At 38.3% G+C, this 16,478-nt stretch overlaps 1 protein-coding gene across 1 annotated transcript in view; it reads right to left on the reverse strand.

The window, feature by feature from the left end:
• Positions 1-12,094: 12,094 nt before the first annotated feature.
• PRTG (protogenin) overlaps positions 12,095-16,478 on the reverse strand; it is an 82,731-nt gene continuing 78,347 nt past the window's right edge. The window contains 4 exon segments of the mRNA XM_074880761.1: positions 12,095-12,484; positions 13,594-13,698; positions 14,679-14,844; positions 15,762-15,882. Coding sequence (XP_074736862.1) covers positions 12,095-12,484; positions 13,594-13,698; positions 14,679-14,844; positions 15,762-15,882 — 782 coding nt within the window.

Raw genomic sequence — 16,478 nt, forward strand, 5'->3', positions numbered from 1 at the left:
AACTTAGTGGACTGATCAAAGTATGTCTCAGAAATGTGTACAAAGGGCACTCTAGTGTCATATCTATACTGGAACAAAATTTTTTAAGTTCAAAGCAAGCTCTTAGACAGTTTTGAAACTTAGCAAGACTGATTTATTTTTTTTGAGTGCACACTTACCTTTTCAACTTACACTTAAAATATAGCCATGCTCAAGTATTTCAGCAAAGACAACTTCAGTGCCCTGAGATACTCTTGCCAACAACACATACGACTTACAAAGTTAAAATGTACAATTCACCAACAGTTTTAAACTATAAAATTTTATAGCCGATATGTAAAAATTAATAAGTATACTACCTAAATATTTAAAATATGAAGACAAACATTGATTATCTAGGAACTTAAATTTCATTATTGTGTTTATTTATATACCAAAGTACAAAAGTTTTGACAAGAAATCCAGTGTGTGTGTGTATATATATGCATTAAAAAATATTATTTAAAAAAATCATTTGATCTTCAAGTCACCAAGGAACATAAGATTTCCTTCTCCTTTACCTCTAGAATAAGTAAAATGGAACTTTCAGTTTACCATGTTAACGTTACCAAGATAATAAATTTTAGAAAGGGAAAAATACATATTTTACAAACTTGTGGGCTCCTCTGTGCAGAAAGGCCTACTACCTACTCAAAGAAGTGGTCGCCTGTTGAGTAATGAATAGTGAAATGGGGACACTCTGTGGGGAAATGAAAGAAATGCAATTTCTTGTGCTTTCTGGATTATCATCTTTAATCCTTTACATTTTCCTGTTTATCATGATCTGATGAAAAGAGAGGCAAGCATTTAATTCCTGCACTTAACTCAGTTTCCTCAAGAGCCCTTTCTAGTTTTCTTGATTGTAAGCTTTTTAATTTTATTTTCTCCCCATTCTGTGGAGGAAGGGGAGTGAGAGAGCAGCTTGGTGGGCATCTGGCAGCCAGCCAAGGTTAACCCACCATAACGTTACAAACCTTCTTACAGTAAAACCTCATGATTTGCAGTAATTGCCAAGAATTTCCACAAAGAGCAAGTAACAAGGAAATGCAGTTAGTAGACAAAGGGACTGCTACATGACAGTATGTGCTTTATCTTTTTTTTTTTTTTATTGGCAACTATAGTTTAGTCTTAATTTTTAAGGAAAATATTTACTGGAATGCTGTAACAAAACCTCTGTTTTGAACAAGTAACTATAAGTAATAGGAGATCTGCTGGGAAGCAGGAACTAACTAGTGTCTGAACTGGGGGGTTTATAGACTATGAAAGGAAAATGCAGCTAAAGCAGCAAAATAAAAATTAAAATGAAAGAAAAGATATCACAAACATACCATCGTTAGAAAATGCAGTTAAAAAACGCCACTATGAAATCTCACAATTCTGCTATCCTTTAAGAGGAGATAATGAATCAAACTTAGTTGCCTCTTTTGTTTATTGTGCAACAGAAGCGAGGAAGAACACAAGAACAGATAACTAAATATGCCTAAGTACACTGTGACCTAGTTACATAGATGCTGCACTCACCCATTACATCCAAGAGCATCTTCCCTAATCCCCAGGCTAAAATTCACATGAAATCCAGGATTTCAAGAAAAGAATGTGGAACTAATTATTTAAAATATATGCACGATCTGTCCGCAAACACCACGCTGGATTAAATTGCTTGACATGTATTATGCCTAGTGGGTACAATTCAAAATCTAAAATTTACAGGCAGACATTTTAGGGTGCTGTACGTCTGTTCCGATGGGAATCCTGTCATTTAGTTATCTGCAACTGCAGGACTGGGCTATAAGTTTTGGCCCAGCTGAGCTACAGATGAGAAACACCATCACAAACTCTTAAAACCTTGTTGAACACTAAACCACGTGGAACGCTCCTATTAAAAGGCTGTTTCCAGTCAACCCAACTACAAATGGCAACCTCGTCACTTGGCCTGAGACTTCTAAATCACAGGATATGAGGCAAGCCAGCACACTCTGCTGGGGCCAGGGTGCTTATCCTATCTCTGGCCAGTGCTCAGAAGCTAATCACAGAGGTAGTCCAGGCTCAGGTAAACTTCTGAGCCTTTACAAAGGCAGAAGTGGACTCCTGGGTATTGACTGTGATTCTAGGCTGTGCTACAATGGCTTCTAATATGCAGACCACCTTCACTGATTTTATCTTACCGTATGTAGATTACAAAGCTAGAGATGCAGCATACAAAAAATAAGAGGGTGATTTCCTCTTTAATAGTAATTTTTCTGTAAAGTGTTGTAAAAGCCAGTATCAGAATTCTTTCCTATTATGAACTAGAGGTTGTCTTGCTTTTGATTTTGCAGAAGAATTTTAATTGAAATACTTAGAACTCAAGCTTAGAGTTAACTTATCCTTTGAAGTTGGAAATCTCGATCTCAGGGGATTCATTCTGCCTTGACTGTGGGTTTTGTGTAAAGCAAAGCCAGATTGTTTTATTTGGTAGAGACTGAGCAAGCTGTTACTGACTTTTAAATATTCAGGATCTATTCCAAAGCATGATGGTTGCTAACATGAATGATGTAATTTTTAATGGAAATTAATTTTTTTTTTTAATTTAACATTCTGTGCTGTAAACTATCTTACTTTCAACTTCAATTGTATGACCTAAAATAGGGAAGGCTATGAGCAAGTAGTTCAGTGGGATTGTTTCAAGCTAATATGACTGTAAACTGCAAAAAGTGAGGAGGCAGCATGTGTTAAGCTCTATCACTCATCCCCTGGTGATAGCTTTCAGCAAACCAGAGGGGTTAATTTCCTAGACCAGCACACCAAAATGAAAATTGTTGAAGGCTGTGGTGAGCTGTAGGGTGAGCAACCCTTTTCCTGCTTTCATGTGGTGCAACTGCCTGGCAGCATAGCCAGAAATCTGCTGCTTTACTCATTAAAATCTTTTTTTCCCAGTGTATTGCCATGCAGATAAAAGGATATTCAAAACAATCCTATTGACACAACCTCTGGGAAGTGCCCAGTCTACTTCCAGCTAAAGCAGAATCCAGTGGTTTGGGCACTGGTTTAAAACTTCACATGGAGCAGTATAATAGGAAACATACCTTCAGTCACCCACAGAAATTAATGTTCAACCTTCAAAACTGCAGATGATTACAGTATGTAGCATCCCCCCGACCCACCTGGAATTTTGGTCACTTTCCAGCGATGCTTGAGCCATCTCTCCAGAGGAACCCTGAGGAACTTGGACCACTTCACAGCCCTGCTGGAAAACTGTCTCAGCTGGTTCTTGTAGGCCAAGAGGGGCTTCATGCCCGACAGTAAGGGCAGAAGTCTCTCAGAGAGCAGCTGGCCAGACGTTTGCCAGCCCCCAAATCTCTATTGCCAGCCAAGGGAGATCCTATGGACTAGGGATATTCGTGCATTGTATAACTTTCACTGAGGCACAGCTAGATTCTTAATTATTTGTATTTTCTCTGTGTCTTAATGGTGCATTCCTGTGTAAATAGGATTTAAATTATGGGATTTAAATAAAGCTTACACTCCACTTTCATGTAGAAACAATACAGTATCTCTTTGTCAAATCTGAGCTTGTTTACCTGGGGCTCTAGCATGTAGGTATATGCAGAGGGTTCAAATTCCATCCTCTTCACTGTGTGGGGAGGAAAAGGTTAAGCCATGTCTTAATACACTAATTATAGAAAGAGGCCACAAACACAGACAGCAACAGTGTTAGCACTTACAGCTTCTCTCTTACTGACAGGGGATATGCTCTACTGTCCAACACCAGTCCTGAGACCATGACTGCAGATGAAGGAAAAAGAGGAGACACACTGGGCTGCACAGTGACAACAGGTATTAGAAATAAGATACGGCATAGGTTAATCCTACTGATAACAAGTGCTTATGCATCCCCAAACAGAAAACCCAACTGGATTTACTTGTAAATATTCAGAGAAATAACCTAAGGAATGCATGAAAGGCAGGCAGATGTCGTTTTTCATATATAACAAAATGCAAAGTCTGGCTTTAGGTGCAAAGGAGATTCCAAATCAGCAGTCACCAGAGCTCCATGTCTGGTGGAGAACTGGGCTGATTTTCGAGACACCCAGTTTAGACCTTGGGGCAGCCAGTTCCTTTAACACGTGTGGCTCTGCACAGTATTAGCAGCCAAAAACAGGCACAAACTCTGCTTCTTAACAGAGATGGCAATTTTACCTGCTGAGTGAAAGGATGAGGACAGGGAGAGAATTAACCCATAAAGAACTGCTGCTCACTTGTAGTGCAAGGCAGGTTTCACACACCACAATCCTGATGTGTTGCCACAACTGCAGGTAGAGACCTTTCCCTCCTTACTCCCTGCTTTCCCGCTTGCTGGGAGCCAAGCAACCTGCAAAGCATGGCAGAAAGCTGGCCTTCCTATTCCAAGGTATTGGTCCTTTTATCCAAAACCACAGATAAGCAAAGACTGTAGACTAATGTCACTGATAAACTAAACAAAGCAGCAGCAATGCTGTCATTTCAATTAATATGGCCATTCAATGTAAATGGCCCACAGCTCACCTCTGAAGCTCAGACATTCAGGCTGGGGGCAGACTGCAGGCAGGTAGCAGAGCATCAGCTCACAAATCAGGGCTGTTTTAAAACTTTATTATTTATTTATTGCTATTGAGAATGAGGATTCTGGACTGTAAAATGTACCTGTACGGCAATAACATCATCAGGAACCGCAGCTGGTTCCGGTTCTCGCCTGGAGAAAGAACAGAATTTCTGGTGGACTATACTGGTAGAGCTTTCATATCACTGGACAGTCCAAGACTGTCTGTTCCCTAGCTATTTGAAATTCTTTGTTATCTTTTAAAATTTAATTTATTTACTATATTTAAGATTTTTTCATGTTTTACAAATACTCTGTTAAAATACTTCTTTTTTTCAGCATTGGTCTCATTTTCTTAATTACCTCTGAATAACAGTATTTCAGTGTTCCTATACTTGAACATAAGGAATAAAGAATTTTGGATTAGAGTTTGTTTTATAAATAGTCACCACAGCTGGTACTCTAATACTCCCAGGGATAAATGTCGTATCAGCTACCCAACTAGGCAGAACTGTTCTATAAGCAGACTCTGCAGGTAAGAACAGCTGTGATTCATAAAGAAGTATGATGAGGCTTTTTGGATTTCCTTTGTCTTCTGAGAAATCAAAAGGAAAGCAAGACATCATGGTTCTACTGTAGAATCCAAGCAGCCCGACTCACCAGCACGAGATGCTGCCAGAGCAGAAAAGCTCTGTCTCCTAGGGGTGCAGCCAGCACGCCCTCTCTCTTAGGGGCAGCCAGAAGTGACAGGGCATATGCCTCTTAAAAGAGGGTCAAAATAAAAAGCATAAATAAATGTGTTCAGAAACAGTCATTTCCTGGACATAGAAGAAAGTTAGTGAACATTTATTTCAAATCTTCAATTCCCAATACTGTGATTTCAAAGCTTTGAAATACCCATGAAATATCTTTTCTTTCCCATTAAGTATATTCAGTGCCAGTCTTTTAGGGAACAACACAGATGAAAAGCCAAAGTCAAACCTACCTAAGTATTACAAGAGTTCCGATTCCACTGATTACTGTCATTTCATTTCCAGTAGTGTAAGATTTGCATGGGCACCATTACTCTAAATCCAACTCTGTACCCAACTCTCTAAACCGCCCAGCCAACTTTCCAGTTGCTTTCAAGTGGCAATCAGTAATCAACCTGCTAGCAATAGAAACCTTTTAATCCCTACAGAACATAATTTCCTTACTAATTTAACTTGACTGACTTTTGTCTGGGATGTAGTCCTTTGTAAAAATAGCAGTTTGCCTTCTGACCAACAGCAACTGCGTTTTTAATTTTGTCATATGTTGAAATACCAGGTTCAACAGTTGGCAGGTGTAAAAATGCTGAGAAAAACTCAGTACTGCAGCTTTGTCAGCAGCTTTCCAGACTTTTGAGAACAACTGTGCTGAGAACTACATCTTCCACACCCAATGAAAATAAACCAAAACTGAGATCTTGCATGGGCGTTTGACAGTACTGGGACACAGATGGAGTTTTTAGGTGGGAAATAATTCCAGGTACATAAATGATACATGAATACATTTGGGAAAGTTCTATGAATTTCAGTGATAAGGTATGTGCAGTCTACCCTCTACCTCTTTTTACGACTTCAAGTTCCAACATCTCCCTAGCCACTCAGCCTAACATAAGGCACTGTATTTGTATTGTCCTTGTTTTGAGCCACTCATCACAGATACTGATAATAAAATATTTATCAAGTAGCACTTTTACTAAGGAAAACTTTTATTTTAACTGTGCAATCAATCAGTATTTAGACAGCAGTTTCATAAACATTTGGCATTTAAACTTCTATTACTTTTTGGCATGACCTTGGGGTAGTATATAAACAACCCTGGAGGGGAAAAATGAACCAACACACTAGGTAACGTTGACTAGAATGCTAGAAAAAAAAAAATCCACATTATTAAACAAAATAGTTTTTAAAAGACATTAAAAAGTTACATTCAAATCAGGGCAAACATTAGCTTCCCTTATGCAATGGAATTCATAGAGCTGATCCCCTGAGACAAATATAAAATTAATACAATTCAGCTCCATCCTCCATTAACCAGTCAGCCATTGCTGCCCTTAGAAGAAAATGGCACACGGAGTGAAAGGATCCAGAACACCACAATATGAGATACATACCTGGCTCCTACACTGGCAATTCATTCACAACTTAAAAAAACCCAAAAGTCAAACAATCAAAAAGCAATGTTTGTGTAAGTCAGCTTTTCATATACAGTCAGTCTTTACTGAAAACACACCAGGCAGATGCGATGTGGGTATATGCAACCATGAAATGCTGAAAACTTCCAGGAGCACAGCTCGCAATGGAACCAGAGGGCCCAACACAGCAAAGCCTTAAGCATGTGTTTACATCCCTTTTGAGTCAATTAGGACCAGTCTCAGTGTAAATCTAGAGGAATTCCAAAGAAATAAACTTTCTCACATTTGAGCCAAATTGAATTTGTGTTCTTTTCACAGGGGCCGTTATTAACAGAACGTGATTTGGTTTTGGACTTGTACTGTAGTATTCTTTGAAACACATGTTCCAAAATATAGTTACATAAATATTTTTAACTTATGCTATTGTAGAAAGGCGCTCAATTTTTCCTGCAGACAGTCAAATTCCTCTGCTTTCCAAATTGCTTGCTCTTAGCAGAGCTGCAGTTGCAGCAACTAGTAAGCGTGTAACAATTGTTCAAGCTAAGAACTACCTCTTCAGCAGCTACTAGGTGTAATTCTGCTTTCAATTTTACCAGAATAACTTCAGTAAATTGATTTCTGTGAAATACCACCACAGTTACACCTGTGCAGCTCTCTCTTCAGTTGGTATGGATGATATTTTTGGCTAAACACGGAGTGCCCTAAAAACCTACCAACATTTCCCATGTTAGGCGATGGACTTTTCCCTACATGAATTTCATTCTATAATGAATAAAATGAGCAAGAGCTCCTGATCTTTGGGCTTACAAGTTTGCTCGGAGTAACATGTTACTGAGACCCTGCAGTCCATGGTAACTGTGTTTGTGTACACTCAGGTTGCAGCAAATGGTAAGTCACTCAAGTTGACTTAGTTTGCAACGTAAAAGAGGTAAACTGCCTTGAAATACTCAGTATTTACTACAGGCTAAGACTGGATGCATGGAGAGTTATGGTGGACCTCTCATGCATTGTAATGTTATCTTACAAAAATCCATTTGCCGATGGGAGTTTTAACCACGTAAGAATTCTGTCCTTTAAAAATAATAATACTGTGAAGATTTAAAAAACAAACAACAAGAAAGCTAATTTTGTCTGTCCAGACCATGCAAACTGAAATAAAAATTAACTTTCCCACTGACTTAAAAGAAACAGGATGAGGACCCTGCTTTGAATAAGGCAAACAAGATTTAGCTCACAGTCTAAAGCAAGGAAATAAAACCAGAGAGGGAGTGAACTAGGAAGAACGATTACAAACAGATAAAGAAACTTCTCAATTTCTATTTTCTGTTAAAATCTCGTGAGTGATACAGAAAATGGGCAGCTAATGTGGGAAATTATTAAAAGTGATATGTAGATTTTTCAAGTTTCTCCTACAAAAGCAGAGCTATAAAAAAAAAAAAAAAAAAAAAATCAACTGATAGGCCCTGTTCTACACACTATACACATTCCAATTCTCCTAGATAACTCCTGAAAGATGAGAATACTTTTTATTTGTCAATTATGAAGAAAATACACAAGTTTAACTGTGGGCAGATTGAGCATTTGGTTTTGGATCCAGGTCCTGCAGAACAGGCATTTCTGTTGCAATTGAAGGACAGAGTCCTCACTTGGAAACACAATTAGCATGGTTAGCCAGTTTCAAGATTTCCTCTATAACTTTTGATGCTTTTCAAGTCACATCAACTGTAACATTTCTGCTTTCTTTCTGAAGTACAAGGGTTGCATATACACTCATTACACCAGCCATGGCGCCTTAGTTCTTAATACACTTAAACAAAATCAATTGACATAGTGTAACACTAAATTCCACATTTATGTTCATCTTCCAGAACATATTTAGTAAAATTCATAATTAAAAAATGATAATTTTTTTCTCCAGGACCCAGTTTCTACAGACATAACCAAGAAAAAAAAATACTGGAAAACCTGAAACCATTCTGCCTGCTGTGTTCTGCCAGCTCTTTCTAGGAAAATGGAATAAACAAAGTTTACATATGAAAAACTGATTTCCTTAGACAGCCACAGGTATAAACTTTTAAGAAAATTAGTATCTCTAATATCATACCTATAATTACATGTGTTGACTTCAAGGATATGAAGCATTTAAACTGGGAGCCCTATTCTGCGCTGTTAGAATCATGAAGGATTCTGCTATTGAGTTCAGGGGAGAAAGTATCCATTTCTACACAATTTTTCTGGAGATTCCTTTGCTTTCATTGGTGGAGTTTTCAATCATAAGACAAATTCTCTCTCCCAGAATCTTGTGATATATTAGTAATAGGCTATGAATTTTGAGGAGAACATATTTTTTGTTCTGTAGGTATCATGACTATGTGACAAAGTGAAGGGAAGCACATGAATGTAGACTGGGTTCTGGAGAAACGTATTATATTTGGTTAACATAAAAATAAAGAAAAAGAATAATTAATGTCTAACTAAGCTTGCCTATATGCTGAGGTAACCTTAAATATCTTTGGTTTTCTTTATTTGCTGATAAAAAGTACCTTAATAAATGTTAAGTAATAAATAGTGTTCTGGATGCACTGCTCTAATACACTGAATATTTTCAACTCTTTGGCTATTGAAGTTAGAGCGTTTATATCACATTGATAAATTTTATATGAAGTCTGTTTCTCTCAAATTATCCATGGTTTAAACTACAGAGTGGGTCTCTGGAAGAAAAAGTTTAGGATTTAAAGTATTTACCTGTAATGAGGGTCATAAAATTGCATCAGATTATCAGTACTTACAGCAAACAAATCTTTGGAGAAGCAAACAGTTACCATCTGCATATCAGCTCTTTCTGAATGAAACTAACAAAAGAGGCTACTCTGAAAGATGAAGTGTGAAACTTCATGCTACAGTTACACATCCTTAATCTAGCTTTGATTAATTCACACTTTACCTAACTAGAAACAGTATTCTGCTGTACACTAAACATTCTGCCTGACAAAACCAAAAATAAATCTTTGGTGAAAAGGTTTTCTTTTTCTTCAGCAAGTAGATAAAAACCTGTTCAAAAATATTTTTTTTAATACTGTATTGTTGATCAACTACATGCTGGAGAAAAAAATTACACTTGCAAGTCTTTGGAGATATCTGCTGATATTATTATAACTTTCTTTAAAGGCTCTTGTAACAACAAGGTAGTTAAAATTGTAGAAGCATACAATTCATCTATGCAATCAACTACTACAATCAAGAAGCCCTATTGTTTTTTGTTAGTAACTACTTATACAATAAAATGTATTCAGCTCTTCAAAACTATAGCTTTTAACGAGTTCAATTATTTTTGGACAATATGTGGCTTCCTTCTCTTCTACAGAAAATCTTTGGTACAAGATTATTTTTAAAGCATTTGAATCAACACTGTTATGAAAAGGTGAATGTGTACTGTCTGGTTCAGAACTAGCAAACAGTTACAAGGTAAAGAACTACAGTAACTAGAGGCCGATTCACCAACACAAAACAGACAGAACAGTAGGGCTTATTGATGACTTCTGACCATCTTTTGATACATGAGGAACAATACAAAAGTCAGCCTGGCCTACCTTAAGGGTGATATCTTGGCCCCAGTAAAGTCAATGGGAGTTCTGACACACTTAAATAGAGCCAGGAGTTCCTATAGTTGCTTTCTCACAACAATACATTTTAAACATTTGTTTTTCAAAACATATGCCTAATTTTTTTTCTTTTCTTTCTTTTTTTTTTTTTTTTTATTCTCTAAAAGTAAAACAGAAGAAGAGAAGGAGTGGAGAAGAGGACTGGATATAGATACAGGCAAGTTTATAACATTGGATGATTCCAACCTCCTCGCTCTCTCTCCCTCTCTCCTTTTAAAAAACAAAACGTGATACCCTGTCAGTTTGCTCCACGTTTCCGTGAGGCAGCTCAAAAGTAACAAACTGTTCCCTGAGTACAGGAAAAAACAACAACAAAAAAACTCAAAAAACCTAGAATAACTTTTAAAGGAGGTAGTATAAAACAGGAATTGCATGGGTTCAAGGCAGTAGCAGTACTCACCTCTTTCAACAGACTCTTCAACTAAAGCTCTGGCTTTTTTATTTCTCATGGTAGCCTAATCAGAGTTTTAGATTGGCATGTGGGTAAAGTCACTCCCTGAGCTAAAATTCCTGGCTAACAGCACGCTAGGTGAAGGCAAGGAGCAGGGTTGCATCCTAACAACAGCTCTGAGACATACTATGATGCCAGCAGTGCTTATCAGCACTCAAAGCTGGGTAAAAATGAATGATAAACTCGTGATACTGTTTACTTAAAGCATCTAAGAAGCATTTAAGGCATCTTTCTGTACTCCAGAGCCACTTCATGAATACTAAAAAGGCATAAGGCAAATCAGTAATTTCATACTATATAATGCAAGGCACCATTGCTAAGAAGTAGTGTGATACTGGAATACTCAACATTATCTGTTCCACAACTGAGTCAAACTGTTTGGAAATGCTGCATACTTCTTCATTTTGGTATGCTTTTTAGCATTAACTGACAATAAAGGGGCACATTTGTCACTGTGGGGAACCCAACACGTCCCAGAGCCCTAAGGATATAGCATACATCCTGTCAGCAGTTGCTGGCACAAGTTTCTGGGGAAAAGGCACTGTCCTAGGCTTACTGGGGTTATGAGAAATTAAGAGGAACAAAAGATTTCATGTGGCTGTATACGTGGATGCACCAACTCCAGTTTTCCCAGTTTTTAACATCCTCTATGTCAACCACATGAAATCATTACATTTTATACTCTGAGGTTTCCTTCTTTTTAAAGACAGAGCTTCAGCTAAATAATCTTATTCACCTACCTAGACAACTCCCTGATCACTGAGCGCACACTTGTGCGCACGCACACACACACACACACATATTCTACACACAACTGAAAACAAACAAAAAAAAAGAAACCCAAAATAAAACAACACTACTAGGAAGTATAATCAGTTCCATAGCTGAGACCAACTAGAACACAAATGAGGTAAAGCAGTCGTCATTCAGAGTTCACCCCTCGGCAAACTGAGGTAGATAGTCAGCAAAAGGGCCAACAGCCTTCCCTTTGCTCCAGTGACATATTTTTAACTTTAGTCAGAAATCTTCACTGTCCTTTCACATTTGTTGACCACTGAACATTCAAAATGAGTGAGTTTTAAAAACAAACAACAAAAAAAAAAAAAAAGAAAAAACATTCAACAGAAATATAGGATCACCTGCTAGGTTAGTCAGGCTTTCCACAATATAAACCTTTGGCTCCCTGTTCATTGTCCTTCGAACAGACATACACTGCAAGAATGTCTGGCGTGGCCCTAAGGGTGTCAGTTCTGCACTGCAGAGTGTGTCTGAAGAGGTGAGGTAGGAGTCTGGTCAGCAGCGAACGGCAGAGGAGACTCTGTGCAGTTAGTTATGGCAGGGCTCATCATGTTCGTACCCAAGTCACTGCTTACGAAAGGACTGGTAGTGGGAGGGGTGGCACTTGTCACAGAGGAGAGATGTATCTCATCGTTGGACTCGTGAGAAAATCTTCCAGAGTCACCAGTCTCGTGGCTTCCTTCGCTGTTGGCCGAATGCTCTGTATCGGCAACAATACTGAACGGCACCTGGAAATTAGGCTGCTGGCCAGGAGAGCTGGGGGAGTCATCCTCACCGATCAGCACAGTGGGGCCTGGCTGATACAGACACACCGCCTGGACAAATCTTCTCTGAGGCTACATAAAAAGCAGAGAGAAAAAGATTGTCCAGCCTCTGAAAAGCTGATAATTTTAATAATTTTAATTTTCATTGCATTTCCTATCTCCTATTCTGCTGGATTGCCTCTAACAGCACTGGCTCAGAACAATCTGAGCTTTCCTACAGGAGGTTAAAAAGAATCAATCTCAAGTCTTGCTCATACTCTTCTCTTCCATAATAGATGAAATAATCCCTTCTAGCTAAGCATGACTAATCAAGAATGATTTCACTGGAGAGACCTGAATGGTATTTTAAAAACATACTTGGTAGTGCTCTCTCCCATCCCTTCATGCATATTCTTTAGGCATTACTCCTTGGGTGGTAGCAAATATTTTTCTTACAGGGGCATTAGAAATAGGCAGCTGCTTCTGGAAATATTTTAGAATATGAATTTACACCACAGATATCAGGATTTACTATTCCTTAAACATACAAGAGCACAATACAAGCTATAATTCAATAAATATTAGTTAGATGCCCCATAGGTGTGAATTTGCATGATAATATTCAGGATTTGGTTTAACACCTCAGTTTTAAACTGTTATTTTTCTCATCCAAACAGCAAATGTGTTCAGAGCAACAATTTCAGAAGCCAGACAGTTCTACTCAGATTCGCAATTTCTTCAGTACTTTGGGTAAATCATTTAACTTCCCTCTTTTGGTTTCTCTTCAGCAAACAAAGTTTTAGCTGTCAGGGTAGGAGGGGATTGTTTACAGTTTTTTGTATTATTTTTATTTATAAATACGAATTTAATTTGTATTTATATTTATACAAAGTCTCTGCAGATGCTATGCATAGACCCAGCATACAGAAATCCTTTTGCTCACAGATAAAAGAGCACAGGCAAGAAAGTAATCAGTTAACTGTAAAGAGTTACAGTATCTGACAACTTGGGACAGAAAATTAAACTTCTGTAAGACTTTACCACATGGTAAAACATCATCAACCTTAACACAACTGAAACTATCCAATTAAAACTTAGATCAGTAATTATGCTTCTTCATAAATAGAAAACTACCTATCTTCCTTTGTAAACACAGGATATTACACTAAAGATTGCACATCTCTGTCCATTAGACCAATTACCTCCTCAGTCTTCACCTTCTTAGTGTCCTGGAAGAACAGCCACCTTTTCTTGCAGTTAGCCTTTGTGACAGGCCCGTAGCTGTTAATAATCAGATCAGATCCCCCCTACAACAGAGGGAGACGCAGACATTTATTTTAACAAACTAAATTTCTAAGATATTTGAAAATATTTTTCTATTCCTACCTATTAGCTCCATACTGAAGAGAAAGATGAAGTCTTAGTGCTCAGTCACATGTTTGTGGTCTGGTATTCATCTACTACTCGAGACCAGATCCACTAAATCTGGCAATCCCACAGGCCAGACCCAACAGCTATAATAATGCAAACACACAGCAAAATCTTCCAGCCACTGCTCTTGCTCTACTACTCTGAATGTGACCATTTGTAGCCATAGTGTCTGTGCCTGTCCTGGGGTCCATTTCCGTTTCCCAGCTCTCGCACACATCCACGGGGAGCAGCTCCATTCAGGTTTGCAGTGTGTACAGAACAAGCCTTAAATCAGTATGTCTGCATGTGAAAGTAAGGCCAATGTGGTTTTGTCGCATTTTGTCACCGGACTCCTGCACTGTAAGATTCTACATATCCACTGATACATCCTGCAATCCAGATTAATTTATAATTTGACCAAATATGAGTTTATAAAATGTAACATTGTCTTACCAGTAAATATACAGAAAAATGTTTTCTTTAATACCTGCTTAGTGTCATACTTGACTAGATTGTGTGCAGGCACTTACTGAACTAGGTACTGACAAGGACTCTCTCACCTATCTCCTCGGACTAGCAGAGGCCACCAAACAGCCCTAAGTCTATGGACCTTTTATCCTTTGATGCTGTGCCAGAGCCAAACTCTGCAATCTGCAGAGTACAGTGTAAGACAAGTGTACTGAATCAGATTTCTAGCTGAACTTTAAGATGAGTCTTGAAAATCTGACCCTGGATTGCCAGACTTGTGCTTGTCCTATTAAAAAACCTCCTGTGGATTTGTAGCGTACATATTTTACTTTTGGTAAGGACTCTGATGCTATAGCAATGAGTTCTAAAGAAAGATTTCTGTTTTGGGAGTGAGCAAAGCTCACCATACCTTAGCATCGATGAAGCCGTTTCCCACTATCATTGGCAATAAGGATTCTTCATTCTCTGCAATTCCTTCAATACTCTTCTCCACCTCATTAGCACTGGCTAATGAGATGCTGTTATGTGACAGCTGGTCAGTGCTTTGCTGCCCAGGTTTAGGAGCAGATGTTTTCCTACACAACGTTAAGCAGAAATAAAATTGATCCACAGGAAGAAAATATAAAATAATCAAGGATAAACTTCAAAGCTATTATTAATCAAGTAATATTGGTATATTCTTGGCATTTACATTTTGTTATATGATACTCCTAACTCTCATGGAATTTAAATTTATTGCTTGTGATAAAAATAACATCTGCTTCCAGTTAATCATACACAGTACGCTACAAGCTTATACGCAGACAGGAATTATCATGATTAGTAATATTACTTGGAGGAAGTAACCACTAATGATACTAAGACCTTTCTACCATGCTACACAAAGACTGTCTCCAAATCCGTATTTTTTCCTGCATGTATGCTAAAAAGCCCTTGTTACTAAAATATACTTTCAGACAGTTTTTTAATTTATTATTTCAAGTAACTTATATTTGTTCTGATCCCAAAGTTATGGGCAGGGTCACTGGGCCAGTTTATGCCCCATAGCAGCTGATGACAAGACAGACAGATAGTGGCTTGCACCACTGCAAAGCAACTGCACCATGGAACTGCTTCATGTCAGAGTTCCTCTTGTTCAGCAACACCAGAGCATTAAAGCCTTGCAAACCAAGTCTGGGCAGGCTGGAGGGTTAAGCAGAAGGAGCAGATGATGTAAAGCAGCATGCTTATCTGACTCAAAAGGGGTTTTTTATTTGGAAACATGCCTCATACTTAGTTGTCACAGCACCACTGACTCACTCTGTGGGTTCTTCCTTCTTTTCATTGGAGAAGGTAAAGTAGGAAGAACCAACAAAGTGCTTTGTTTCCACTGCTGGTAGGAATAGGTGAAGAGACAGAGTACTTCAGAGAACTTAGCACTCTTGCAGAAGAAGGCATATCCCAAGAATCAGTGCATTGAGAAAGAGCTCAGTCATCAAGAACAAAAACATACCTGGCTTTACTGCGATAAATTAAGATCAGGATGCAGATAAGGATGCAGGTCAAGGCTATGCAAACCCCAACAACAATGCCAGTCATTGATTTCTGATCCAGATGATAATAGTCAGAATAAGCTATAGCAAAAAAGAATACAGAAGGGCTCAGTAAATAAGAAGAGTTACCCATTGATCCCTGTCGGGAAATTAATAGGGTTACTTACAGTCACAACCAGAGACACAAATGCTTCCTTTTAATGAGATTTCCAGACTTTCTCTGTCATACATTTTGACACTTTTGAAAATAAAACTTGTAGACCAAACAGAGGAGTGTACGCAGTCCTGGTGTGGGAGGGGAAGAAGGAACTGCCCCACACCAGAGCCTCTTCAGTGACCTACAACATGGAGCAGAGTAGCTATCTCCAACCCCTTCCTTACAGGGTGCTACTGGACAACAAAAGGAAAAGGCTTGGAGAATTCCAGGCTTGGAGAATTTCAGCCACTGTCACCTAGGACGCTTCACTTTGGTTTATGCTCTAACATCATATCTCTATTAACCTAATCCTGAGGGCGTGACTATTTGCTTACTCAGGCCCAAAATATAACTGAATTCCAGGAAGGGAGAAAGCCTGAGCAAGAAAAATCCCTATGTTTTAATCACAATTCAATGTGTAGCAACAAGGAAAGGTTAAAAGGCTCATGTACCTGAATAATTACTAGCTCATCTCCCCAGA

The sequence above is a fragment of the Strix uralensis genome, chromosome 11 (assembly GCF_047716275.1).
Source record: "Strix uralensis isolate ZFMK-TIS-50842 chromosome 11, bStrUra1, whole genome shotgun sequence".
NCBI classification, from domain to species: Eukaryota; Metazoa; Chordata; class Aves; order Strigiformes; family Strigidae; genus Strix; species Strix uralensis.